Raw genomic sequence first — 27,720 nt, forward strand, 5'->3', positions numbered from 1 at the left:
GCCTACCTCTTTGCACAGATGTCACCTAGTTATTAGAATAACTGCAGCTCTGTAAAATGTTTTACCACTAGTGTTTCTTGGCACTACTGGTACTGTCTGAAGTAGAGATGTGAGAATTGGAGCACGTCTTGCTGGTCTGAAACATGTAAAATTACACAGTATTCTATATAGTATATTTAATTACACAGCAACCAGAAAGCAGCAACTCTGTGCAATTTTGAATCTATATTAGCTGTATCATTGTCATTTTTGAACCAAAACAACAATAACTATGTTAAGAGTCACGTACTTAGTTCTATACTGCTCTCATACCTCTGGACCTAGTAGAGCACATTGTCTATATAATGATAATATTAATAATAATAATAATAACAAATTAATTAATATGTGAAGTAGCTAAAGGTGTTTTTATTAGGTTTCTACCCTTTTACAGAAAAAGAAAATATAGCAGTGTGTTATTTATCTAGTGACACTTGTACTAAGTTTTCTTAAAGAAGTTTGCTACAACTTCTTCAAAGTTCCTTGCAGGGTAGAGTAGCTAATACCCATCCCTTGAGAATTAACATCTCTACCAGGCTGCAGCAGAGACATTGTAAATAGGGCTTGTCAGAATCCTAGAGCCAAAAATTAGATGTTGTTGAGACACAACAAACAATGTATGAAAAACATCCTCCTATGTAAAGTCTAGCCATTGTGTTTTGTGACAGGACAAACAGAAATTGTTATTGGTTTTGAAGGTCTAAACATTAAACTCTTTGATGTTGAGTCCTATCAAAGTGGGATATTTAAACTATGTGTATTTGAAGTTATTGTTTGCCTCATGAAAGTAATTATTAATGTACTTTCTATTGTTTGTTTTTCTGCTTGCAAATACAACTTCCCTTTACAATGTGTATGTGGGAACAGTTCATTCTAACAGCACAGTATGCAGGAGTGGATAGAAATAGCTCGGTCTCTTGGAGTCAAAGTTTTCTTTCCACTGTTGAGAAATCCATGTATATACGCACATGTACCTTTTGTTTACTTTGAAGGATTCACTTCCTTTTATAATTTCTCTTGGTCCATTGTGGCATGTGTGTATGTCTGCATGCGCACACATTTTATATTGCTTGGTCTTGTACTCATTTCATGGTTATGGCGCAAATTCCCATCTCACTTTCCATTCGCTGCTTTTCTCAATCTCAGTAATCAAATGCATTAGTATCAATATTGCATGGGGAAATGAGCTGAATTTAAAGCTTGACCACGTCAAAGCGAGAGTCCCTGATAGCCAGTGACTGCCATCACAGTGGAAAATGTGCCGCCATTTTGGCTGTAGTTACTGAAGCCTGGCGACTTGTTAATATCTAGAGTGATGTGCTGTTTTCACAGGAGAAAATAGTTTTGAGTTTCAGAATATAGTCATTACCCATCAGTGGGAATAGCCTAGAGTTCAGTGATTAGGCGTACAGTAAATTTTCAGTATTAATAAAAAAAATTAAATAAAAGAGCAGTACTTTTTCAATATGTTTTTTTCACATTATTGTTCACATTATTGCTTAAAGCAAGACAGATAGACCAAATGCCAGAAAAAAAATGCTGTCGCTCTTTGCGGTCACACAACAGACTTTTATGCTACAGTTATATTAACATTTTGAATTGAGCTTGGGGATTTACTATATGGTAATAGTTAGAAGTGCATAACCTTGGGCAAACTAAACTGAAGATGCAGCCTCTTTGTCAGAAGACTACTGCTGATAATGATTTTCCCTAGGGTCTCTGGAAGATGTTGGTAGTGTAACAAACCATTTTAAGTTATACTAGTAGAGGCATGGGAGTTGGTAGTGCTACTACTTTTTCATCATTCGTCTCGTACGAGCTTAGCAATTACAAACCAGCACTAATTAGCTCAAATTCCCTCAGAAATTAGTAAGTGTTGCAATCATCTTAGCAACACTGAATGTGCAAAACGTGACTATTAGCAAGTTATTCTCAGTAACAGCCTAAAATGTGGGAATAGCAGGTAATGGGCGTTCTGCTAGCTTTGCCCAAATGCCAAATATTCAACTTTATCTCTGCCAATTTCTAGAGGCAAAGTCATGAATGGAATGCAGTTGACGGATTTTCCCACGGAGATGCTGAACTGGAGAAACATGCCGTGCTTTTCATACCATGTGTTGCTTTTGGGAAAGACTGCTTAGCAACTTGTTGACATCCCTGTTTGGAGCTGCATTTGCTGTTAAGTTTTTAGTTTGATTAGCTTTCTCAACCCCTCAGGGATCAATGAAAAATATGTGCAGGCATATATGTATCTAAAGCTCTCTACCTTTTATTTATAGTTCAGAAAAGATAGCTGCATGTCTATGCTTAAACTGGAGCCCAGACCTGGCCTTAGGTTATGTTTGACAAGGTCGTTTAACAACAATAGATGTTGTAATTGTGTTGTACAGTTTGTATAGCAACCAGAGGTGGAGATAGAAGCCATGCCCTAAGGGGAGGGCTATAAATCAAAACCTAGGCATCTTGTGAGCATAGATACAGCAATTCGCTACAGGCGTGGTGAGATTCCCTCTACCTACGCTAGTGTTTATAGTAAGGACAATAGGAACATCATTCAGAAGTCCCCGACATAATTTGATATCTGTTATTCTATCTATTCATGTTTCTGTATTTCCCTCAGTTCTCACCTAGTGACATCACCTGAGAACCAAGAACAAGCAACAGGAGAAAAAAAAAAAAATCAAGAGCACATGTTGATCGTGTGTTAAAAGTATTGTGCTGAAAGATGAGCTGAGCTTCTGAAAGACACCTGCTCTTTCCTGGCATAAAGACCTATTGTCTGTGTTTTTTTGTAAATGTGCATGTGTCACATTGTATTGAATTACTCTGACGTGTGTATGTGTTTAAAGAGGTCATTATCTTAACACAGTATTTATTCATTTCTCTCATATATGTGTTTTTCTGTACACATCTATGGTTTTATTTTATGCGTGCCTGATGCTGCATCTGCTTTTCTCTTCAGTTTATACAGCCTGGTCCAGTAGCTTCAGAGGGTGTGGCCATTGTATAAGCCTGATGTCTGAGGTGCTTGGTTACACTGCTATTAGCTGTGGTTTTATCCGTCTCACAAAGCCACAGTCACAAAAGTAACCTTTTAACAGCTACATACAGTATAATACTCTTTCAACTCTTGACCTGGCCTAGATAATCACTTATTACCTATTTGATGGCATTAACATGATGTAAGATGGGTGATACTGGATGAGTCAATGTTGCCCTCTTTCCTACACAGTGAAAGGTAGATAACTGAGATGTCGGAGAACATGATATGATGAAAACATATTACATAAATAATTATGTAAGTATTTACAATAGTATCTGTTTTGGCTGTATCCATCAGTTCCATTCAAACAATTGACCTCTATCGTTGTCTTTCACTATATCGTGGCTTATGTGATTCTGATTCTGATTGTGTCTGAATGATAGAGATTGCATCTGTCACTCCTTTATGCTTTTTTATTAAAGTTCATTCAGTCCACAGTCACTGATACTCTTATCCAAAACAACTTGTGTGTTAGCAAGTAAAGGATTTTAATAAGTGTTCAGGGATGCTTTGAAAAGTGGCTGTTTCTTGGATCAAACCTGTAAACCTGTGCTTACTGACTATTATCTTTAACCTCTAGGCTGCCCTGCAAAAAAAAAAAAAAGGTGCCTTAGGGCATTCATGATAAACTGTACACTGTCTGTGTCGGTTTTACTATAGTACCCAGTGTGCAGGTAATTATTCTTGCTTCTAGAGAGTCAACCTCACCCCTTATATTGGATCAACAGAGTAGTAGCATCCTGTAGCTGGTACTTCAGTGTCTTGCAAAAGAACACTGATACAGGACAGATCTTTCCTGACTCAGGGGTGAGGCCAAGTCCTGTGATTAGGGCTCCTTTGAAAGTGGACAGTTTTGTGTTTTTGAGGTCACAGCTTGATTACTTAGACAGACATTGCTTTTAGATGAACTGTCCTTGGACAAAGCCCAGACCCCTTTTAAAGCTACCTTATAGCATTACCTGCTCAGCCATCTATCTATAAGATATCTGTCAGCTGAACCTCATAAATGTCATTTAAAAAAAAAAAAGAAAATGAAACTTACTAACTCTTCTCAACTATTCTTGTCATGGATTTCTCTGTTCTCTTATTTTTGGTCTCATGATTCACATCGTTTTAATTAAAGAGTATGCCTAACCAGCAGATATATCAATGGGAGAAATAGTGTGTGTGAGTGTGGTGAGAGGCACCCTGGTCCCTCTGTGTAGCTTTGGGGATTAATGGCATTTGACTAAAACAAAGAGACAGCGCCTGGAATATCATTGGGTGCCTGTGTAATTACAAGGCAATGAGATAAGCAAGTAACGACAAGATCAGGTGATTAACAAAGAAAAAAAAAAAAAAGTGACTCCCATGCTAATTAAGGGATGTGAGAAGGAGTTGGTTGTAGGTTGGGGAAGTTAGTGTTTAGGGTATGTGACACTTTGCTTTCAGTATCGTCAGATACACCTTTTTACCTTCCTTTCATTTATGTATCGCAGTAATGAATGGCTGTAAAAAAGTGCAGCAAAGAGGTCTGGTCTGTGTGTTTATCAAATGTCACAAGTTCTGTCAATGTGGGCAGAAACACTGCCTTTTCACTGCAAGTGGCTCTGGTTAAAAGCACCCTGTCAAGCACTCAAAAGTAAAACATATAGTACAGTGCTATGTTATTTGGGCATGTTCCTTCTACCTAGAACCATTGCAACAGTCAAAGTATTATGGTGCTTCCTTGTCAGAGTACGTTAATATAAGTTGTAATGCAAGTTGTCATTTTTCTTTCCTGCATGGGGTGTTTTGATGTTCTGTCAGTTGTGAAAAATGTATTATGGCAGAAGATCTGAACCACCAGCTATGAAAGTATGTAACGGTGAACCTGAATCTGGGTGTTGAAATTGATTATTGTGGCCTTTGCTTAAATAAAGTTTATAACAAAATATATCTTTCTTCCTGTCTTTGTGCAGAGTGCCAAGCTGTCCTGCGTGAAGACCCCAGCCTTCCCTGCACAGTTGGGCCTCGGCTCTTTGGCCAGGTCAAGGATCAGTCCCACCCCACCCCTCCCTGCCCCCCTTTCCCTACTGGAGCCAAGATGGCCACCACCAGTGCCCGTCACTTCTCCTTGCCACTCCTGTTGCCTGTCACCACTCTGCTGCTATCACTGCTGCTCACTGGCTCCCACGCCTTATGTAAGTATACAGGCATTGACTATGCTTCCAGTGATGACTTCCTAGCTTCCCTATGTAGTGCCCTTCAAAGGTTAAAAATTTACATCTAATACACTGTTATATTGTTGATATCTCATCGTGGAACGTCCGTCTTTAGCTTCAAGACATAAAATGTTTACACTAGGTTTGTCTTGTAAGAATAAGTGTGATTGTTACATTTATATTTTTATTTCAGGCATTTAGCCGATGAGGGTAAGAGCATGAAATATTGAAATATTTACAATTTAGCCATAATAATATCTGTCTGTATAAATCGTCCTCCGTAACTTCCCATGTTAGAGGACAGAGGAACATCAGTAGTCTCTTATCCCACCCTGTCAACTGCCTGGGATTTGTTCTGCACCATTTCCCCGTTAAGATGGGCTTAGAGAAGAATTAAGGAGACAAAACAAAGAGAAGGCTTTGCAGAGAAATTGAACAAGAGTGATGGTGAGGTGGAGAGGCTCTCCCTTGGGTTTCATTGTTTGTAAATCCTGTGTGTGTAAGCGTGTGTGTGGGTGAGCATGTAGAATAATTATATATGTATGTTATACAACAAGACACCCCTGGTAAATATGACTAAAATGTTAACTAATTATAAATCCTATTTCTTTAATATGTATTTGTATTTTCAGTCAAAGCCCAATGAGAATGAAGTCAGTCTGAAATATAGAAATTTTTGTCTAAACTATCATGACAGGTCTATATTTAATAACCAACTGATGCAAAAAGCAGTGCACCTATCATTAGTGAAATTACTTAAACTATTTGTTTAAATATTTCATATGTCTACCTTTTTTATGACTGATTAGATCCTCATGGCCATGGATGATAACAGTCTTGCACGAATCAGTAGAGATGTTCTGCCATTCTTTACAGATGATTTTCAGCTGCTCTTAGCCAGAGGGTTTCTTTTTTTTTTTTTTTTTTTTTACCTTCAGTTTTAAAATACCACAAAGGTGCATTTTTTTTTTTTTTTTATAGCTCTTGGGTGTTTTTGTAGTGTGTTTGGGATCATTGTCATGCTGGAAAATTCTTCTCCTTCTTCTCTTCTCTTGCTTGAGACTGGCCACGTTGCGTTAAACACAGTCCAGGCAAATATTGAGAAATCTGAGGTGGTCACATGTTCTTTTTTTAACCTTGTTAATGCAAGTAGCCATAATAGGAAATCCCAGGTGTGATCACTCTTGTTGCAGGGATCAGAGGTGTACTCACTTTTGCGTCATTGTGTAATTTATGTAACCTGTTATTTTTTTTAACTATACATAAAATCAAATCTCTTACCCTTCAACTAGAAAATAGCTAACAGTTGGTGTAAGATGGTACAATTTTGAATCATTTACGCGTGTGTACGTCTGGAGATCATTGTGAACGTGTGTGTGGGCAGATGTCAGTGACACGTCTATGCTTGTTCGCATGCATGAGTGTTAGCTAACTGTACATACCTGTACAACATACAGATAACGTGTGTGCCTCAGTGTTTTTGTCTACAAGTTAAAGGAAAGGCATGGCTTGTCACATTTTGGTTGGCTCTAAGCTTATCTGTCCCCTCTATCTCTGTGTTTCCTAGTACATCTCCTTAGGCAAAAGTTTAAAAAACATCACAGGGAAAATAAATTAGTTCTAGTTCAGGTTTCTTCACTTAAACGCTTAAATAACAAAGCAAGTTTGTGCCAAAGGACTTTTCACAAGAGAAGCAGGGATGCATGTGTGTAGGTATGAGCTATATTCAGGTGTGTACAAACTACAAAACCAGATTATGTCTGCGACAACATAATGAAAATGTGGAAGCTCAATTGAAATAAAAAAAAAAACAGACTCTTTTTAGCAGGAAAATAAAAATACATGTTAAATTAGAACCAAAAATATTAGCAGATGCAGCCAATAGAACATTTCATGCATGCTGTTCCAGTGTGAAGGTGCCATAACCAAAATTTTTAGGTAGTTGAGTCATGCAAGATTTTCAATGTCTATTTGAGGCAGTTTGCAATTTTTGAATTTTTTTCCCTCTTGATCCCTTTGTCTATCCTTTCTTTCTCCATTTCTGCCATTCAGTGAGTGTGTTGTCAGTGATTCAAGATAACATGAAGAGGGCTTGATTAATCTCATGTTGCAACAGAGCTGTCTACTTTTGATTGCACAGTGGTTTGAGTGTCTGGTAGCATAATTTGAGTGTCTTTCAGCTCAGCTGGCAGAAAACATCTAAAATTACGCTCAGACAGATGTCAAACAGATGCCTTTGTTCTCTTCCTTTTGGCCTTACAATACACTCACTTTCAGAGTGAAAGTAAAGCAAAGGTGCAAAAGCTCTTCATGTTGCATATTAAGGCAGACTGTTGCACATTCCCGCCTTCAGTTCTTTTGCCCAATAGGTCAGGTCTCAGTTTTTCTCCAGCATTTGAATTTATCCACAGCCTCTGTTCTCTCACCCTGGTTTAAATAACATTCAGAGCAGTCTGCTTCATCTTAACTGGAAATTAGCTCTCTCTCTCTTACACACATAAACACACACATACGTACTAACAAATACACAGCATGGCTCTCTCCCCATCAGTCATTATCTGCCAGACTTTGTCTGCTTTGTGGATATGATTGCTGTTTTTGTCAAGTTTGCTCACTCTTTCTTATTGTTTCTTGCAGATGTGCGCAGTTTTTTTTTTTTTTTGTGTGTGTGTGTGTGTTTTTTCCTGCCCCGCCCTCCTCCTGACCACACACAGACACTCATGTGCTCACTCTCTCCCTCTTTTTTCTCTTTTTGGGGCCACACAGCATTATCCCACCATAATGTTTGGAAGTATATGCACACAGTCACAGACGTTCTTCTTCTGCTGTCTCTTGTTGTCTTTCACACACATGAACAACCCCACACACAGAGCCCTGTAGTGCAGTTGCCCAATTATATTCACTCCCACCTGGTGGAATAGGTGGGTGGTTGTGGGTAGGAGGGGTACAGACTCCCACCTCTTATCTACACCTTCTCACTTACAGGCACACACATGCACAAACACACGCACACACACACACACACACACTTGTGCAGAAAGCCAGCTGAAAGCATGATGTCATCTCTTTCAGATCCCTCCCCCTCTCTGTCTTTCTTTCTGCCCTCCATCTCTTTCCATTTACACTCATAAATCACAGCGAGAAGGACACATTTTTAATCAAAAGAGAAAGAAAGATGGCTCAATAAATTCTACCACCACGACCTTAATAATGCTTGGCTCCCTGTTTTATGTGTGTATGTCTATGTTTGTGTGCATGCTTGCATGAATTTATGTGCAGATGCACATATATGGGGCAGCATAGTGGCTTGGTGGTTAGCACTGTTGCCTCACACAAAGAAGGTTCCTGGTTAGAAATATGGAGGAAGCCTTTCTGTGTGGAGTTTGCTTGTGTGGGTCCTACGGGTACTCCAGTTTCCTCCCACAGTCCCAAAACATGTATATCAGGTTGATTGGTAACTCTAAATTGCCCATAGGAGTGTGTGCATGTGTGGTTGTTTGACTGTGTGGCCCTGTGGTGGACTGGTGACCTGTCAGGGTGTACCCCTGCCTTCCACCTGAAGACACCTGCGATAGGTCCCCATGACCCTAAATAGAAATGGGCGGGTATAGATAATGGATGGCAGGATGGACTGATGGATGTGTATATAAGTCTACGTGTATTAAGATAGAAATATACTAATGTCTGGAGTGTCACCTGAACTTCTTCAAAGAATATTGAGCCATATCAATGATATATCGTTGTACCATAGTTTTAAAACTAGATGGCAGTGTCATGCATTCATGTTATGAGACTCAAAATAATTGTATTTACATGTGATAATGCATCAGTTTTTTTTATTGTTTGTATGGACCTTTTGTCTCAAAAGACCTGTCTTCCAAGAGTCTTTAAACGTACAGGTATGCTATAGACACCTTATCAACACAAACAAGATAAATATACAAGTAAATATTGAGTCAAGAAAAATACTTTACATTTTGACAAACAATGATAATAATAACACTTTGCTACAGACTATACCACACTGTGTGTTTATCCCTGATTTTGCAGGCAAGTATGTCAGTTACATTTTAATCAAAGTTCTTTTTTATTATTGGACATTAGCAATAACATTGGTTTTGAAAGTAGAAACAAGTAAACTATTTATAGAATTAATGCAAAATCACAACACAGGGTGCAGTTCAGTCATGATTAAAAAGGGAAAAAAGCATCAAAGAAAGACCCAACAGTGTGGAAAGTTGTTAAAATATATAAATCATTATATCAGACAGTACTGGTTAAAAGTATCAAATGAAACACAGCAGTGAAAAGGTGTAAGTAATTATTATTTCAAACTTCAAAAGGTTTTGTTTCTGAAATGGTTATGGAGGTAGTTTAACAATTTTTTTGTGAGTAATGAACCTGTTAGAAAACATTATGTCTGAATATCATCTTGTAATTTATTCTTTTTATTTTTAATTTTTTTATGATGTGTATGGTATGTGCGTTACCTAGGTGATCGCTATTTCCTATAGAAAAAATTGACCACACACAGACACACACGATGATCAACACTAAGACCTCTAGGATCCCAGTATAACTTGACCAAATTCCAGTTTTAAGTTAGTTATTGGAGTTGATGTAGTTGCAACAAAAAGCAGTATTTGTTATATGGAGGAACTGTCCATATACAGCATTTCATTATTCTCCTTTAAAGACCTATGTTCTAAAAAGCCAGAGTTTATATTTTTCTCACTGCAAGGAAAGAAAACATTTTTTTCTAGTATATTGCCACCTCTTCACTTTTTTGAGTTAATCACAATCTTGCGATATTTGTTTGTTCTTCAGTTTGTGTTTTTGGACAAGGAGACAGGGTTATCTGTCACGATTTTTTTCCTGGCCTTTCAGCTCTTCCTCACTTCTTCCTCCTCATTTCTTTTTGGCCTTCTAGAGACCTCAACAGTAGCATTCTTGGCAAAGCACTCCTAATCGTAATTGGCTAGAACTCACAGTGATGGGGTGAGGGTGTTCAATTATTTATATTCCTTTGAAGCTGCCAATTGGAAAAAAAATGAAGCCCCTTAGTGGAGCTGTTATTTTCTTGTTCTTGTTCCCTACATCTCCCTCTCTTTGTTTCCCTCTCCTTGTTTCTCTCCCTGTTGCTCTCTGTCATTCCTGCTAAGTTAATTCTGTCAAACCTAATTTTAGGCGCACCCTGCTATCGCATGCTTGGCCACATCATGTTTTACTTTATGCGCTGTTTTTCTCTCAAATGAGCAGAAAACAGATTCATTTTTAATTGAATTACAGACATTACATCAGTTTTTGCCTCAAGTTACTTGTTGGCTCTGTCTCCATTTTGAAGGTTGTTATCGGCTGACATCATTGTAAATTTTCGCAGTTTTTTTTTTTCTTAGTTAGTCTTAGTGTTCAGATGTAAAAGTCCCATTTCAGTCTTAGACACTTTGATTCATCTTGCTTTTCTCTTAAGTGCCCTGTATTTTGCATTTGCTTTAAAGTCGAGAATGTATAACAGTGAAAGAAATCTGTCAACTCTAGCTCATATGAGTGATTATAAGGTCAAAGGACAGTATATATGATAATCCAGGCAATTTAAGATGAGTCAAGACCTGGGGAAAGATAGCTTCATCCTGCATAATCAGCACTCAACCTTGTTGCCTAACTGAGTAAACTTTAACACCACTCTTTGCTTTAGTTTGTTGCCAAAATCTGCTGCATTCTCCTGCCTGTCTTCCACAGAAACAAAAAGCAAAGTGTATAGCACACAGGCAGAAACAGTGTCACAAACAATAGCTCTGCATCTCGACAACTTAAAGTAAATGTCCTAAAATATGCATGGTGGCTGAGTGGTTAGCACTGTTGCCTCACAGCAAGAAGGTCCTGGGTTTGCAACCCAGCAGGGACCTTTCTGTGTGTACCCCTGCCTTTCATCCAAGGAGGGCTGGGATAGGCTCCAGCAGATCCTTGTGACCCTAGTTACCAATACGTGGGTATAGATAATGGATAGACGGATGTAAAATATATGTATACACACACACACACATACACACACACATATTGTCCATATATTTTAGGACGTCCATCCATCTATTATCTATACCCACTTATTCCTTACTAGGGTCATGGGGATCTGCTGGAACCTATCCCAGCTCTCTTTGGGTGAGCGTATGTATGTATATATGTATATATGTATATATGTGTGTGTACTGTATATGTGTTTGACAATGTTGGCTATTTCGACCAATTGAATAATCGATAATTCATTCACATCCTTAGCCAAGAAAGATAAAATGTTGTAGTATCAAAAATACAAAACAAAAAAATCCATAAAATAGCTGTCCTCCAAGTTTGCAACCACAATGTGGGTGACACTTCTATATATTTTATTTTTTGCCATCAAGTCTCTTTCTCTTTTCACTAACATGCTCCAGTACTTTAAGCGATGTTATATGAACTCAGTTTGACAGAACATTACAAGTAATTGAAGTGTGTGAAAGGCACTGCTGTGTTTTTTTGTTTCCTTCCAGCAGAAAGAAATTCATCAAACCAGCAATGTGTCTTTAAAATTTTAATGTTTTGATGAGGGAGTTTAGATCTTCAAAGGTTTTTGAATCCCCCTCAAAGAAAGATGTTCCTCAGTGGATTGTGTCGGTCTAATAATTTTTCAAACACTCTTTGTCAGACTGCACACGTGGAGAATTTCTTATTGTGCAAAGCTTTACATGGAATTAAATATAACGTGCATTACAGTGTGCATTTTCAGTTTTATATTCATTCACAAGATAGAAGATTGTTTTGTCTCCATTTTCTTTATTCTATTGTCCTTTGTTTTCTTCGACCCTAATGCACCTTTGACAATTGAAGGGGTCATCTTCATTTAATGAGCCAACAAGTGTCAGTTGCCTCAAGTGAGTCTCCAAATGACACAAAATTGCTCCCATTTCATCTCCTCTGTGTGTGTGCTCTGTGGTCATTTTGAAATCAGACACACACTTGAGCTTAATTTCCCTTTTCACTCTCTGAGGGATCCAGACTGTTTATCTCCAATGGGCTGAAAGATACTTAGTGTCTTTTGCTTTTTTTCTTTATCCTTCAACAAGGGTTTCATTGGGACCAATTTGTGCATATTACCAGTATGGCACTATTTCAGAAATGTAGCATTGCTGTGACAACAGTATTGTCAGACTAAGTTTTTCACCTCCGGGTACTAACACTCCAGAACTTATTTTATACTGGGTTCCCACATCCTGCCACAAGTCCCTAATAGATTGTTAAGCTTGTGCCCTGTGAGTTTGTTTGGAGTTTGTTCATTCACTATAGATGGCACACTCCATGATGGAATAGGGAAGGGTTTGCACAAAAACATCACTTCCTTACTCATTTCATGCACCTCTGAGCCTTGAAATCTTTGTTTTCTTAAAGCAAGTGAAAAACACTTGCTAATGAAGAGCCTTTTTTTAAATTTTTTTTTAAATCTCTAGCCAGTGGAAACCCGTTGCATTGAGAATTGTCTTGAAGGGTGTTTATACTGTTTTTCATTTAAGGCCTTTCAGAATAATGCCATTTGTTACATTGATTTTTTTTTTTTCTTTCAAAAAAGTAAATACTCTCACAGGTAAAACTATTTTATCCTGCCTTTTCATCCATTTGTTGAAACGATAACAAGATTGTTTTCAGCTATGGGAACTGGCTGCATAACTAGGCAGCACAGTCTTGCTTTGTGAATCATTACATCCATAACTGCTTAGCACCCCAGCTGCCCCAAGTGCAAATCCCAATTAGCCTTTCTTTCTTATATTTTAATTGGAAAAGCAACTGTTTCATTAACTCTTAAGCTTGCACAGCTAAGGTAAGGGTTACATAGGAATCAAGCCTGACCCAAACATGCTCCATGGAACATGGCTGCATCTGAGAATCGTTAAGACAGTATTTTTTTCTTCCTGAATAGCAGAGCTTGCCTGCTGATTTTAAGCACACTTTGAGACAATTTCAGATATTCACACCTCACCAGAGTAATCGCAGCATTACAGGATGTTCCCCTTTTGCATCTCTACTATGAGTTAAGTGTTGTCAACAGACGAAGAGGGAAATTGCTATTCCTCTAATACACATTTTTAGCTCTTAACAGTTGCTCCATATTTCTCCTGGTGCTTTTTTTCTTCTCTGTTTGTTGTCCTTTGTGCAAATTAGTTAAATTAGAAATAAGATCTAAGAACAGACATCAAGTTGTTGACTGAATGACGGGGAACTTATTAGCCCCGTTGTTAAAGATCAAAGTCTGCAGCTCTTTGTCTTGTGATTTGGGTTGTGCTGATGCCACCAAATTGTCCATGAAGAACAATCAGCAGCAGACTAACCAACTATTTGCTTTTCTTTCTCGCTTTTATGTCTGGTTTAAGTTTTTGCAGCAGTCTGCTGGTTTTTGCTGGCAGTGACTGCATGTGAAACCTCCAGACAAGACAAAGCAAGGGAGGTTTAGAGTAAAGACTTGGTTTCCATAGTGATGGCGCTTGCCCAGGCAGCCTTTGAGAATTAGTCCTGATTGATGGGGCTTGGTTGTTTAGGCCTGCAGGGTGTGTGTGAGTCGAAGGGAAAGAGAGTTTGTGTGTCTGTTTGGATGCTTGTTTGAGTGTGTGTGTGTATATGAGTCTGTATGTGCACTGTGTATACTTCAATGCATATATGGCTGAATCTGTGTATGTCATGTGTATGTATGTGCTGATACAGACTGGTAAGAGTTTTACGTCAGATCCAAGACTAATAGACAGGTGGCTCTAGCAGCTTGGCACCTGCTGAGTCTCGTCAATAGCTGTTCGGTAGATACTGTAAATCTACAATTCTGAGGTCTACGTGACTGTAGTTCAACATTAGCAACATCTGTCTGCACTGCTAGTCTTGACTGTTGATTATAGCAGAAGAGTAACGGCGACCTTATGTGTTAAAAAGCCTCAAAGGAAATCTGATTTAATTCATCAGAAAAGTTCTTATTAGACTTGCAACATGAAATTAAGAGGTGACACAAACTAAACTATCAAAGAAAAATCCTGGAGCAGTTGAGATACCAAATTACTATAATGTTTGTTCACTAGTTTTGTGTCCAAGCAATCAGTTCTGACATTTCCTATGTGTGTCATGTGTCTGCTGTTTGGCTAATATGAAAATGAAGTTTAATCTCAGTCAGGATTAGGTCCACTAAAACAATTTCTTTAAATTAGTAACACACGATGGTTCATATTGCTCTCTTCCAATTTTTGAATCTACCAATAGTGTGTGTATGTGTGTGTGTGTGTGTGTGTGTGTATATATATACATATATATATATATATGCACACAGCAGAGCATTTTTCAAGTTGAAGTGGAAGTGAGTAGGATGAAAACATGTGGAATAACTGGATCTAGTGCAACAATAAGTATCACAGTAAAAAAAAGTTTAAATAGACATCATTCTTATCAGCATCCTCACTGTGATGACACCTTCTTCCCAGAGTACCCACATAAGAGGCCGGAAAAAGTGGAATTAGTTTGCTTATAGTGGTACCTCTAATAGTACGAAATGTTCTTTGCCGACACTGGTGGTTAAAAAAAAAAAAGGTCGCTATGTGCTATGAAAGACACCTATTTTGTAGCAAGATGGATAACAAGTGCTCTTTTCCCAATTCTATGCTTTTCTGCAAATCACTGAATGGCTCTGCATCATTTTGTCTCCCACTTTGCTAATTCTGCAGATAATGGCACCTATTTATGACCCAGATGCTTTTTTCCATCAATTACTGTATTAGTCATAAAGCCTGTCCCCTCCTTCCTCTAACACCCAAAACGATGACATTAAAGTACTGTAAATGGAGCCGTCTCATATTCACATACCCATCACCTACTCTCCACCACTTTATAATCACAGTGCGGGTGCATTCTGTCTTATCAGGTCCAACCGAGTTAGCAGCCAGTAGCAGGTGGTTGCTGTATTAGTGTCTGTGGGCAGTGTGTGAATCTTTTTCCTTTCCTTCTAGCTGGTCATGTTTGCATGGATCTGGTCTATTCTAGGGGCCTTGTGAAGATAGCTGGGTCCCCATTGCTGGTTATTTTAGCCCAGGCCATGTCCCCCTGCCAGGCAGATTAAGATGGGTCTTGTGTGCTTATCTGGGTAGTACTGTACCTCAGCCTGTCTGAGGGAAGCTTGGGGAATAGAGGGGGACTTTGGTGGAAGGGACAAATGGCCACTGCAGGTGCAATGTCCTTTCAATGTCATCTCTGGTAACATTACATATGCCAGCTTTTGGAGATTTTTTCATACAAGGTACTCTACAGCAAGAATGTGCATAAATATTTAGAAGAAGTGGCACTGGTGGGAATCAAACCTCAAAAGGTCTATGGCTCTTTCCAACACATACATATACCTGCGCATGCACACACACACACACACACACACACACACACACACACACACACACACACACACACACAAAGAGGATGACAGTTCCACAGTATATTTTGTAGTTATGAAAAATAGACATGATAGTCATGGAAAGCTTTTTCACATTAAATTTAACATTTTGGACTGACTATAAAAATTGTGTCACTGTAGAAATGCTACTTTTACTCAGCAGACTCAGCAGACCCAAAGATACCTGTTATTCCAAAATAGCTACAGAAAAAAAAAAAAATCTGATAATCGTATAATTTGTGTAACTAAACAAGGTTGCCAGCTTTTGCCAGCTTTAGAAAATTGGCTGCATGTTCTACCACACCAACTGTGTAGGGGGACATATCAAACATAAAGCTCTCAAATAGTAAAAGTGTTAGGGCACTTGCATGATACATAAATGTACTGACATAAAGGGGCTGCTTCATATTTAACATACTAAAATTAGTTTTAGGTGATTTACCAGGAACTGTCTTATGATATGAATGTGACATATTGTATATTTGCTACATATTGCAACCTCAAAGAAATAGTCACACATTTGGGTCAACACAACAGCCAGTGTGTGACATATTTTTGTGTCCATAATGTAGACTCTAATCCGAGCCAATGCAGGAAAAACTGCAAATAGGCTGATATGTTTATAATATGTGTGGTCCATGCCATCATTCATTATTGAACATTTTTTACATAGTTTAAGCCCTGACACCACTCAACCTTTTCTATCCTGCATTAACTGGATACGTGCCATGGTTCAAATTCTAAAAAAAGAAAGACTGTGAGTCAATGCTAACTGGCAGCACAAGGCCAGAGGCACAGAGATGAGGAAAATAATATATATTAAAAAAAAAGACATTACTTATGCTCATCAAAGTTGACATGATCACACACTGCATACCTGTAATAATTGCACTGCATTCATAGTCCCACAGAGAGTGGTGGAGTGGTGTTTAATGACATGTGTATGACCACACATTTTGTACCACATTTACTATACACACAGATAGAAGACAGAAGAATACCTTCTAGCACAATTTTTTTTTTTTTACATTATTTTAAGCACTTAGCTTACCTTTTATACCCCCTGCAAATAGTGAATATGAGCACAGTGAATATGAATAATGAATAAAAGCTGGTATCTCCACTCTTTGTCTAACACGGGCTAGTTAAAAATGCTGATGTACAAACACTACATGTTAAAACCACTACCCTGAATCAGTGGGCAAACATTAAAAGTAGAGAGAAAAGCAGATACATAGAACTATCTTAACTTTTAGTTATAACCATTATAATTGTTTCTAAATGCATTCAGGCAGAACGAATAGGTTAGCAGGTATAGGTCAAAACCATATGCTATTTGGAAATGTAAGCTGGAGAAATTACACTTGATTTGTTTTGAAGATGCTTCTTCTCTTGAATAACTGCATAAAAACTTATGCAAATCTTATGTATTTATTATTTGTTCAGAAAACGCTGCAACCACAGATAAGAAAGCAGAGGAAAGGAGAAAAGTTATGAAAACTTTATTTTTTTGATGAAATATTCAGCACTTTCTGTCCTGTGCTCTCTCTTCACATTATCTCTTCTTGTCCCTAGACCTTCCTGTCGCTTATATTACATACCAATTGCTGCTTTCTTTTTGTCTTAAATATTTTTGAAGTAATGTAGAAAACTATATTGAGTATTTTAAAAGAAAATCCCGAATCTATCAGGAGTTAAATTCAGCCTGACGTGCAAGCAGGCACGTTTATTGCAGTCTACATCCCTCTCATTCTGTGAAGCAAGAGAGGGAGAAGATGGCTGGGTGGGAATGGTGAATGGTCCATGGGAAAACTAATCAAAGAGCATTGGCCTTCAGCAGAATCAGTGCCACAGGCCTACTCTGTATAAATCCGCCTGCTGTCTCGACAGAGGGCACATTGTAAAGCAAGTCAAATACAGAGGAGCAGTGTTGTGTAAAGCTATGTAGTATAGTTTCAGAATAGAAACAGCACGTGTAATATGGCAAACTGCATCATTGTATTTACGCTAAATATAAAGCAGACCTAGTCTTTTAAAACTATACTTATCATACCACAACCTTCATAATATGCATTGTCCTCCTGTGAAATACACAATAGATATGGGTTTATTTTGGTTCCTTTGATTTGTTGCTTTGTGTGTCATGTCCAGCAGCTGGAAAATACTGCTTCATTGTCTTTTACAGCTCTTCTTCACTTCAACACACATGACAACATTATGGTTAGACCTTCATTTACAGTTATACAAGTTAATGTTTCTTAGGTATTCGCTTAGTAAGAGCAAGATTTAAAGAGAGCTGAGAAATATTTTGAAGCATACAACAATCGATACACTTTCATTTGACATCAAATGGCCAGTAATCAATATTTTTTACTCACACACAGAGAGTTAACACTTTAATGTAGTCTTATCGTAGCATGTACACATTTTAGCAAGAAGGGCTCCAGTGGAAATCACACATGTCATTCATGCCAAACTTTGCCCCTTGAGCCAAGAAAGCAGCCAAAAATCAAAGAGAGATAAGAGTAGCTTTTCTCATCAGTAAGTGAGCAACACTGGCTGATGACTGCTAATCTGAAAACAGCATTATATTATAGCAGTAATAGGTCTTCATTTGACCATGTGGCATAATGAACACACTGCATAATGTATAGGCTTTCTTCCAGCAATAAGCCTACATTCACAGACATCTAAACATGCAAAATCAAGGTTAACTGTGTTGCACATTGGCACATACTCATAAATTGGGCATACACGTATTCAGGCGTTTCTTAAATGTGTAACCCTTCATCGTTCAGAGAACAGATTCTATGTGGGGAAATAATTCAGCTTTTTGAGAAAAATGTGAAACCAAACTTTAGAGATTAACTCTCCATGAACTACTAATTAAGACGTGTGTGTGTTTAGAAATGTTTAGGGTATTAGTTAAGGATGGTGAGATGAACTTTCTGTGTGCCTCTACTTTACTAAGGCAGTGCACACATCCTTTGTCTTTTCCTTTCCCCTGTCTTCTGCTATTCCTCTGACTCATTCTCTGCACAAAATACCCACTTTCTATCTTGCTTTCCCCCATTACGAATTCAGGAACTCTCCTTCATATGTGTTTAGCAGTGCCTGGAGACTGGCGCTGGCCGATGGTCCCTTAATTATTAATTTGATGTTATACGCTGGTCGTTTGATCATAACCAGATATCTGTATGATTCAGATTTAGGATAATGAGCTCCCCAGTAGATTCTGTTTTCCCTCTCTTTCTATTAGGTTTATTGTCTTAAACCTACTGCAAGGAAGGCACGAGCAAAAACCCCAGTACCAAAATTCTTAACATTTGATGGACAGTTTACTGAACATGGTAGAACATTTAAACCCTGACAGTCAACATTGTTTCCTTTCATTGTGGCCATTCCTTAACCATGTGTTTATTATTTTAACCACAATGACGAATTTTATTTAACCAAACAAGAACTTATTTTAACCCAAAGCACAATCTTTCCATGAAACAAACCAAGTTGTTTTTATGCCTAAACTCAACCAAACCAAAAAAAATATTATCACTGTCACAACATCAGAATTCATTGGGGATTTACAATAGTTTATATATGGCACATTGTTTATCATCAGCACATTGTAATGTCAACATATAAATGCACAGCACCACAGTCTAGACACAAAACTATACTGGAGTGAAATTGGGTGCTACTGTAGATGAGGAAAGGCACAGTAATTTAATTCAAACCGAGTGTGTGCTGGAGTGAGTGACTCAGAAAGACAACATGCTGCCATGTTAAAACAGTTGTTTCAATCACCAGAATGGGCATCACATCCCAAGGGAATCAATTTCTCTAACCATGGTGATGCATCTGTTTGTCGATCCATCCATTCTCTCAAACCTATTTGTTTTACCCCTCTCCAAAATGTAGACTGGCCACTCCTCTTAATTATACAAGTCTTCTTTCTACTGCAGAACAGTGTGTGTGTGTGTGTGTGTGTGGGTGTGTGATACAGAGTGAGAATAAGATACAGAAGGGGTTACAAAAACAAGCGTGCATTGGTTTGTGTAACATAATAGAGATGTGTATCTGTATGTGGATTAATGTGTATGTACTCAAATAGACATTCAGTAATCTGTCCTTTCACAAATACAGTTAAAGCTGCCTTGAAAGGAACAGTGGTACAACATTTGTGTCATGATTTATGCTAATGTCTGTTTCTCTCTTTCTCCCTCTGCCTTGCCCTCTCTCTGTCTGTCCTCCCTCACCTTCCTCACTTCTCAGTACCACCACGGTTCACTAAAGTTCCTGTCGACCAGATCGGCGTCTCAGGGGGTGTGGTCTCCTTTGTCTGCCAGGCAACAGGCGACCCCAAGCCAAGGGTTAGCTGGAACAAGAAAGGCAAGAAGGTCAACTCCCAGCGTATAGAGGTGAGTTCATGATTGAATGCATAGGAAATTATATTGTAAAAGTAATTTTATCCATACAGGATTACATTTTACTGAGCTTTTAGTAACATGTATCATTCAGTTTTACCAAGTTTGCCAGTTAAAGCAGCCAGTTAAAGCTCAAATTACTTTTTTTAATCTATTTTTTTTCCTTTTCATGGCCTTCCTCACCTCTTAGTGACGTGCAGGGCCACCATTATTACCGTTAATGCAATGCAGAGCCCTCCCGTTCCTCTGGCTCTATCCTGTTTGCACTTAACTGACTTTGTCATTGTCACATTCTTATTTCCAGTGCATTTTTTTTTTCCTGCATGCAGCCCTGTCTGTGAATGTGTCTGTCTGCTTTATTCATGATGTTTGTTGTTCATTTCTCAGCAGGCATCCCAGATGGCATCTCTAAAAGTCTTGATTGATGCTCAGTGTCTCTTAATTAAAAAGTTGCTTTCGTTAACGACAACGGCAGTGCACAGAGATAGACACAAACACACTGCAGTGTGAAGACAACCACAGGGGAGGGGGCTAAAAAGCAAAAAAAAAAAAAATAAAAAAAAAAAAATGACAACATCATCAACAGGGGAGAAACAGCATCTCAACGGAGGACAAAATAAAAAGACATGTAGTGTTTGTACATTATCTTCTTCTGCATGCTAAATGAGAAACAAAGCCAAGGGCATAAAGAAGCCCACCAAAACGGACGCTTCTATTCCTCCGTTTAGCATGAAATGAAAAATTTGTAGAGGGGTTTTGAAGTAGTTATGATTTTTTTTTTTCTTTTTTTTTTTCAGTTCTAGCCTCTAGACAGTGTCTTTGGTATTGATCATGATGCCGTGCTCTGCAGTGTTTTTAGCCTAATTAGCAGCTCAGCCCTGAGACGTGCAGCAGTGGAGCAGCAGGGCTGCTGAAGACTTGTACTTGTATCTCAAAGTCATGCTTTGCTGAGAGATTTCAGCAGTGAACTCTTTGTTGAGAATGTGTAAGCTCCTCACAACAAGGTTACATATATTGGACTGACAGACAGGCTGGCCATCTTCTCTAACGCTTGATCTTTAAAATTAGAGTAAAAGGAATTAGCTTGGGAATGAACACAAGCAAGGGGTAATTGTTTCAAAAATGCCTCTATTTAAATTCTAGACATTTACAACAGCGAAGTAATGAGGTTCATCTTCTTGGGCTGATTTATTGGTTTTCAGGGAGATCAAACCTGTGGCCTTTCAGACGCTAGCCAGTGGGCAATTTCTCTGTCAAAACTGCCTTACTGTCACTCACACCCACTAACATCACATTTGGAAATAAAAACTAAGTAGTTCTTTTTCTGTATTTCACACATACTTCATAACTACTTCTTCTGAGAAATGTTTGATCTACTTAAATTAATTTATATTAGAAAACCTGATGTGCACAAACAGATTTGACAAAAAAAAAAAAAAAAAATCCAGCCTGTTTTGTAGAATTAATAGAAAACTATATTATCCACTTACTGTGTACATTTCTGATTATGCCATGTAAAAGATATCTTCCAATTCAAGCAGAAAGAGTGTTCATGTGTACATATCTCTTCTTAAATGTCATAATTTAAGGGTGAGTTGTTTTTCTTCACTGCATGTTGTGTTGTGATTGTAGTCCGGTTTTGTTTTTAAGAAGCAAGGTTCAAAACAAAGGGCTTTACAAAGAACAAAGGGCATAATTAAAAAATCAACAATTCAAAACACAAAAAAAAACAGAAAATCACACACTGAGATGTGGGACTGGAACTGTGTGCATGCGTATATATGAGAAATAGTGTGGGTGTATTTTTATATATAATCTTTATAGGGCCAAAGATTATAATAAATAAAAAAAACACAATGCATTTTCATTCAAATATATCTTTTTATAAGTCACTTCAACATGTCTTTCATTTTGGGCCAGGTTAAGGATAGACAAAGAGAAACTTTCATTATAACCTTATTTGTTAAACAGTGAGAAGACCACCCCCAAACTCATCCTTGTACCTCTAAGGAAAGTGGTAGTTCTGATGCTTCATGTTAATATCAACGCTCGGCTGCTCTAGTTTTAAACTGGTAGTATTTCTACTTGAATCCACATCTATCTAACCTAACCCTGTTTCTTATCCCACAGACCATAGAGTTTGACGAGGGCGCCGGTGCTGTACTCAGAATCCAGCCCCTCCGAGCGCCACGTGATGAGAACATCTATGAATGTGTGGCTGAGAACAGCGAGGGTGAAATCACCGTCAATGCCAAGCTGTCCATCATCCGAGGTGAGTCTTGCATTATGAAACACGGCGCAGAGGAGTAACTAGAAAATAAATCATTAAAGTAGCTGTCTGTGAGCTCCTCAGGATTTTTTATGTTGGAGTCTTTGCCTCTTGAGTTTTTTTTTTTTAACTTGCTAGTCAGAGAGAGCTGGACTTTGAAGTCTTTTTGAGTGGACTTTCTGTAAGTTTGTCCTGTTATTTGTCTAATAAAACATTTTGACTATAGCTGTAACACATGATTAGCTGGGTTACTCTGGATGATTTGCTGCCTAATATAAAAAACAGTAATTGAGAATGTTTTATGTTGTAAAATATATACTTTTTACTTTGTATGTTATCATATCTTGGTGGTGTATCAAATCTTATGTGATTAAGGTCAAATGGTTAATAATTGCGTTAACATTAACAAATTAACATGCAAACACGTGATGGCCCAAAACTCACTCACTTGGAGGAGATGGCCGATATGAAGGCTATCTATCAATTTGATGTCACTAATCAACTGTCCATTCATATATGACCTGAACCTCTATTTGTCTGTAATGAAAACCCATAGACTCCCTGAATGAAAAAGATTGATTGGTCACCCACAGACAGCCAGGACACATCAGCTGACAGAGGTGTCTAAATATGTGCACACAGGTGTAAAATACAAAGAATAGAAAAAGGTTTGAAGATGAAATCTGTAATAGTTGAACTTTGGGGACCTTTATTGAATGGCATCTATAGGTACTAGTTTAGTTTCAACAAAGATATTAAGCCATTTGTTTAGCTCTAGCTAGAGGTCATGGAGGACATATCATAGGCAAGTGAACATGTGGTCACACACGCTTGCTTTCTTTTCCCTCATTCTACCTGTTTCTCTCTGTGCCTCACAAACATAGACACACAAACACACACACACACCCAGTGTCTTTGCTCTGCTCCTTTATTCTCTCCTACCGCCATCTGCCATGTTTCCAGGGCTGGATGAAGCTGAGCTATTGCTGGCTGGTTGGCAGCACACAAGCTAGGCCTTCCTGGCTGTCAGATCCACAGAGAGGGGGGTAGGGTGAAGTGTGTGTGTGTGTGTCTGTGTGTCTGTTGGAGGGTGTTGGACCAGGGATTGGAAGCCTGGCCCAGCGTCCTGGGCAAGTTATTGTTAGCCCCAAACTCCCCACCCTGGAAGTATGTTGTTGGGTCATGTGTGCGAGTGCCTCAGGTGGTCTTCAGGACATGATCTACACATCAAATTGTGTTAGTAGTTCTTTGAAATTATATAGATGTTCACATTTTTGACAGCTTTCTCACCCTGTTACCTGCAGTGATGTATACTGAGTAAGCAGGTACCAAATTGGTGCTGTGCTTTAGGACTTCTGCTAATGATGAACACGCAGTAGCTGCTCAGACTCTCCATTTAGAGGATAGTATCTGCCATTTCTCAAACACTTTAAATGAAAACACCTTGTGGGGCATTGTGTTGTAGCATTTACATAGCATAGCAGGATCTAGTATTAATCAAACTAGTAATGTTCAAAATATTTACATTAAGTTATGTTAATTGCTTTAAAGAACACTCATTATTCACAGTCAGAACTCAATTTACTGTATTTATGGCGGGAGGTGACACTTGGGTCTAGGAATGCCTTTGCAAAGACAGCTCAAAAACAAGAAATTGAAAACAGGAGCAGTTTGTGTGTGCAGTTGTGTGTGGATGTGGCTATGTGAAAGAACACAGGGCAAACCCAGGGCGGTCCACAGGAGCAGAAGGAAAATGAAAAGTTATTGGAATCAGCTCGACAAGGTTTTCTCTAGAGCCCAGAGGGAGACAGCTTCTCTCCTGCCCAGGCAAGACCGAGCACTGAAGGAGGGATGAGAGTGTGATGGTGGGGGGTGAAGGTGTAAGATTAGCTCTGGAGGAGGAGAGCAGTATGTTCTGTCTGTTTTCTATCTTTAATGAGGCCAAGCCCCCCTGCATTAACCCATCAGTATTAGGAAGGAGATAGAAAAAGATAACGGGAGAAAATGGAGAATATGAAAAATGAGAGCTATAATTTAATTCACAGAAAATGCAGAAATATTGAAATGGAGAACAGGGGTTAAGGTGAGGTGAAAATGAGTAAATTAGGGTAGAGGATGCAAGTGGAAATAAAAGTGGAACAAACCAGAAGAACAAATAGGGGAAAAAAAGAGAAATGTTGGCCAAAGATGAAAGGAGACAACAGGGGGTGCTGTGGACGATTGGCAATGTAGAACAGGTGAGGAAGACAATAGGCCAACATGGGTTGTTGGAACAGGGGCAAAGGATTATGGGATATAGGACAAGGCACAAGGGACACAGCCTTAGTAAACAGAGGGGTTGTGGTCTGGGATCTAGAGAGGCAGAAAATAGGTCGTCACGATGGGTGACTTGGCCGGAAAGCCATGGTACACATTTGCAAGAATACACACACTAATACAGCTGCGTGCACACACACACCCATCCACATATTTTTGTCAACAAATAAAAAGAAAAAGAAAAAAAAAAAACAGGATAACATACATTTAAGAAGAAAATCATTCTTCACTCAAAGTGATAGCAGTCCACGTCCCACATGTCTATTTGGACTATATGCTTATTCACTGTCCAGCACACTGTGTACATAGATGTCTGCAGTATAGCGCCTTTTTCTGTCCTAGTGTGAATCCACCATGACAGCATGTGGGGCGTTTGACAGGAAATTAACAAAACAGTTTTGACAAGGCAAACACTTCAGTACATGTCTCTACCGATAAAGATATGCACACGCACCAGCACTTCACCACATATTTCGACACATACTCACTAACTTACAGAAGTATGTACACATACTGTACCAAGATATAGAGAGAAACACACAAATGCTATACAAATCCACAAGCATCATTCATATACTGTAAAAGACTACACAGACTAACCCTAAACCCCATCTCAGTAGCTTTTTCTTACTACACTGTGACAATGACCCCAAATTCTCTTCTGTTGACTCTACTATTTCTGTGTGCTCCTGGATGCATGTGTTGGTGGCAATGGTAGGGTGCATTTAGCATCGACTGTGACACCTCCTTGGCTGTTGCTTCACTGCCTCAGCTGAATACCTAAGATGAGGCCCATCTGGCTTCACTAAGACTTGCTCTCAGTCCTCTGGGAGTCCTTGGAGAGGCACCAACAAGCATATGAAACACACTCCTGAGATCTGCCACAAGTTGCAGCTTGCTCTGGGTTTTTTTTGTCAAAAGAACCTTTTTTTTCTGATTTTAAATTTTGCCTATTTTTTTCAAGGAATTGTAGAGTGAGACAATGTCGTCACTGGAGTTTTGTCAGCTAATGCTGTTTTGTGGAGATTGTGTATTCTACTCTGTGGACTTGTCATTTAGACTGCAGCAGTCTTTCATCCCTGAGATTACTGATGCAAATCGATTCTCCCCTGAGGGAAAAACAAATCCCAGAGAGCAAAAACTATAAATGATGATATTTGGTCTTGTTTTGTTTTGTTATTTTATGTTTAAAAAAAGTTGTAATTGTGTCCATCCTTGTCTTTGGAGAACCGGAGAAGATCTGGAGCTTTTTCTGTGAACTAACATTCAAAAAAGCTCTTGGCTGTTTGAACCAACAGACACCAGAGACTCACCTCTGATACACAAATGCATATAGTCTTGGCTCTGGACTCATGTCAGTGCATGCTGTAACATACTAGACCTAGCCATGACCTTTGTTTGCAGCTGTGCACCACTGTGCGTGCTTCTGCACACACAGACACACACAGAGTTATGCACAGGTCCTGCTTATTTTCTTTTGCTACTTCCAACCAGGTGGAACCAATCAAACTTAGCCTTCTCTGTCTCTCATCATTCTGTTACTCTCTTCCAAATCCTTCCAGTTCTCCCTCTTCTCCCTGTATATGAAAAGTTGCACGTCTGGATTTTACCTGCAGCACAGATTTTTGTTAATTCATACAATTTGTTCCTTTTTCATTTGTTTCACCTCTATCCCCCCTTCCCATCACCCCACCACCCTCCCTTTTCCTCCCACTCATTCTCTGTTTAAAGCTTCTTGATGATAATTGATCATTTTTTTCTATATGATTACTTTATATTGTTTGCTAAAGTGTAATTTTGTAATTTTTTTTGCTGAGTTGATTCAGGCATGTTCCATTTCAATTCCTGATTTTAAATAGCCTGGGAACTCCGCCCATCTGCTACAAAGCAGGTCAGGTTTTAGAGTGTACCCATTATTACCCACGGTGGAGTGGAGAGTAGTGTGCCTACTGTTTGATCAGGCTGTCCGCTAATTGGCTTCTTATTTTATGAAGGAGCAGGTAATTGTGAATTTCAATGGGTCTTGCTACATCCTCACTCTAAATCTGATAAATTCTAGGCACTTTTTTGTGGGAGGATGGTTAAGAAATGGGTGGGCGCAGGTAAAGGTACCATGATGAGATGGAGAAAAAGTTACCAGCAGTAAGAGAGAAGGAGAACTGGGGTGAAAGTTAAAGAAAAAGACCCCTCAACCAATGGTGGCCAAGCCTTGAGACATTCTATTTCCTACCTTCTGCTTAGCTTTCTGTGTTTCATCTGCCTTATTTCTCTCACACAGAATCTCTTGTCTCTACCATTATATGCTAGGCTCTTTCCCCTCTGTGATCAGTATGTGTGTTGTGGAACCATGTATTCACTGCATTTCAAGAAATAAAATACAAATTTAGAGACATGACTATAGGCTGGACTAGAGCACATACAGCTAAATGTCTTCCTAAGTAGACAGCAAGTCGTAAATCAGAGGAGTGTTCTATACCATATACCAAATCATTTCATTGACAAATAATTTTAAATGTTTTAAATTTCAAATAAGTACAAGTACAATATATATAAATATCTTTTAACAAAACAAATTCATTGCATTAGGGTTAAAATACTGGGTTGTGAACTCTAGAAACTGTAAAAAAGGAGAAATGGGGGGAAAAATACTGACTAAAGCGAGGCTTATATTATATTAGGTGGTGTTATGAACCATTCTGATCTTCACTGCATGCAACGTGAATACACTTTCAGTAAAGTTATAAAAGTTACTCATTGTGTGTGATGCAATCCGTTTCCAAATTTAGTTTGTGTTTTGAAGGTTTGAACTCCTGCTAAGACCGAGAGGAAGAAACAAGAAAAAAGAAAAGAGAGAAAAAGAGAAAAATTCTCCTCCTTGCTATTCATTTCATCAGTATCCCCTGTACATATCTAACAAGCACCAGCACAAAAACACATTTAGGTTTGTGAAATATTCCCCTTGGGTGCATGCAAGACCTTTTGGGTTTTTGTGACTGCTCTAAACT

General features: G+C 38.6%; 1 protein-coding gene across 4 annotated transcripts in view; it reads left to right on the forward strand.

Annotated features, from left to right (window-relative positions):
• The window catches only part of ptprsa (protein tyrosine phosphatase receptor type Sa), a 217,369-nt gene that overhangs the window by 82,431 nt on the left and 107,218 nt on the right, over window positions 1-27,720 (forward strand). For all 4 annotated transcript variants that reach the window (XM_026322985.2, XM_026322988.2, XM_026322984.2 and 1 more), the window contains 3 exons: window positions 5,023-5,244; window positions 19,979-20,124; window positions 22,261-22,402. In XM_026322985.2, coding sequence (XP_026178770.1) covers window positions 5,148-5,244; window positions 19,979-20,124; window positions 22,261-22,402 — 385 coding nt within the window. In that variant the 5' untranslated portion in view covers window positions 5,023-5,147. The remainder of the gene's footprint in view (window positions 1-5,022; window positions 5,245-19,978; window positions 20,125-22,260; window positions 22,403-27,720) is intronic.

Source organism: Mastacembelus armatus, chromosome 4 (assembly GCF_900324485.2).
Source record: "Mastacembelus armatus chromosome 4, fMasArm1.2, whole genome shotgun sequence".
NCBI classification, from domain to species: Eukaryota; Metazoa; Chordata; class Actinopteri; order Synbranchiformes; family Mastacembelidae; genus Mastacembelus; species Mastacembelus armatus.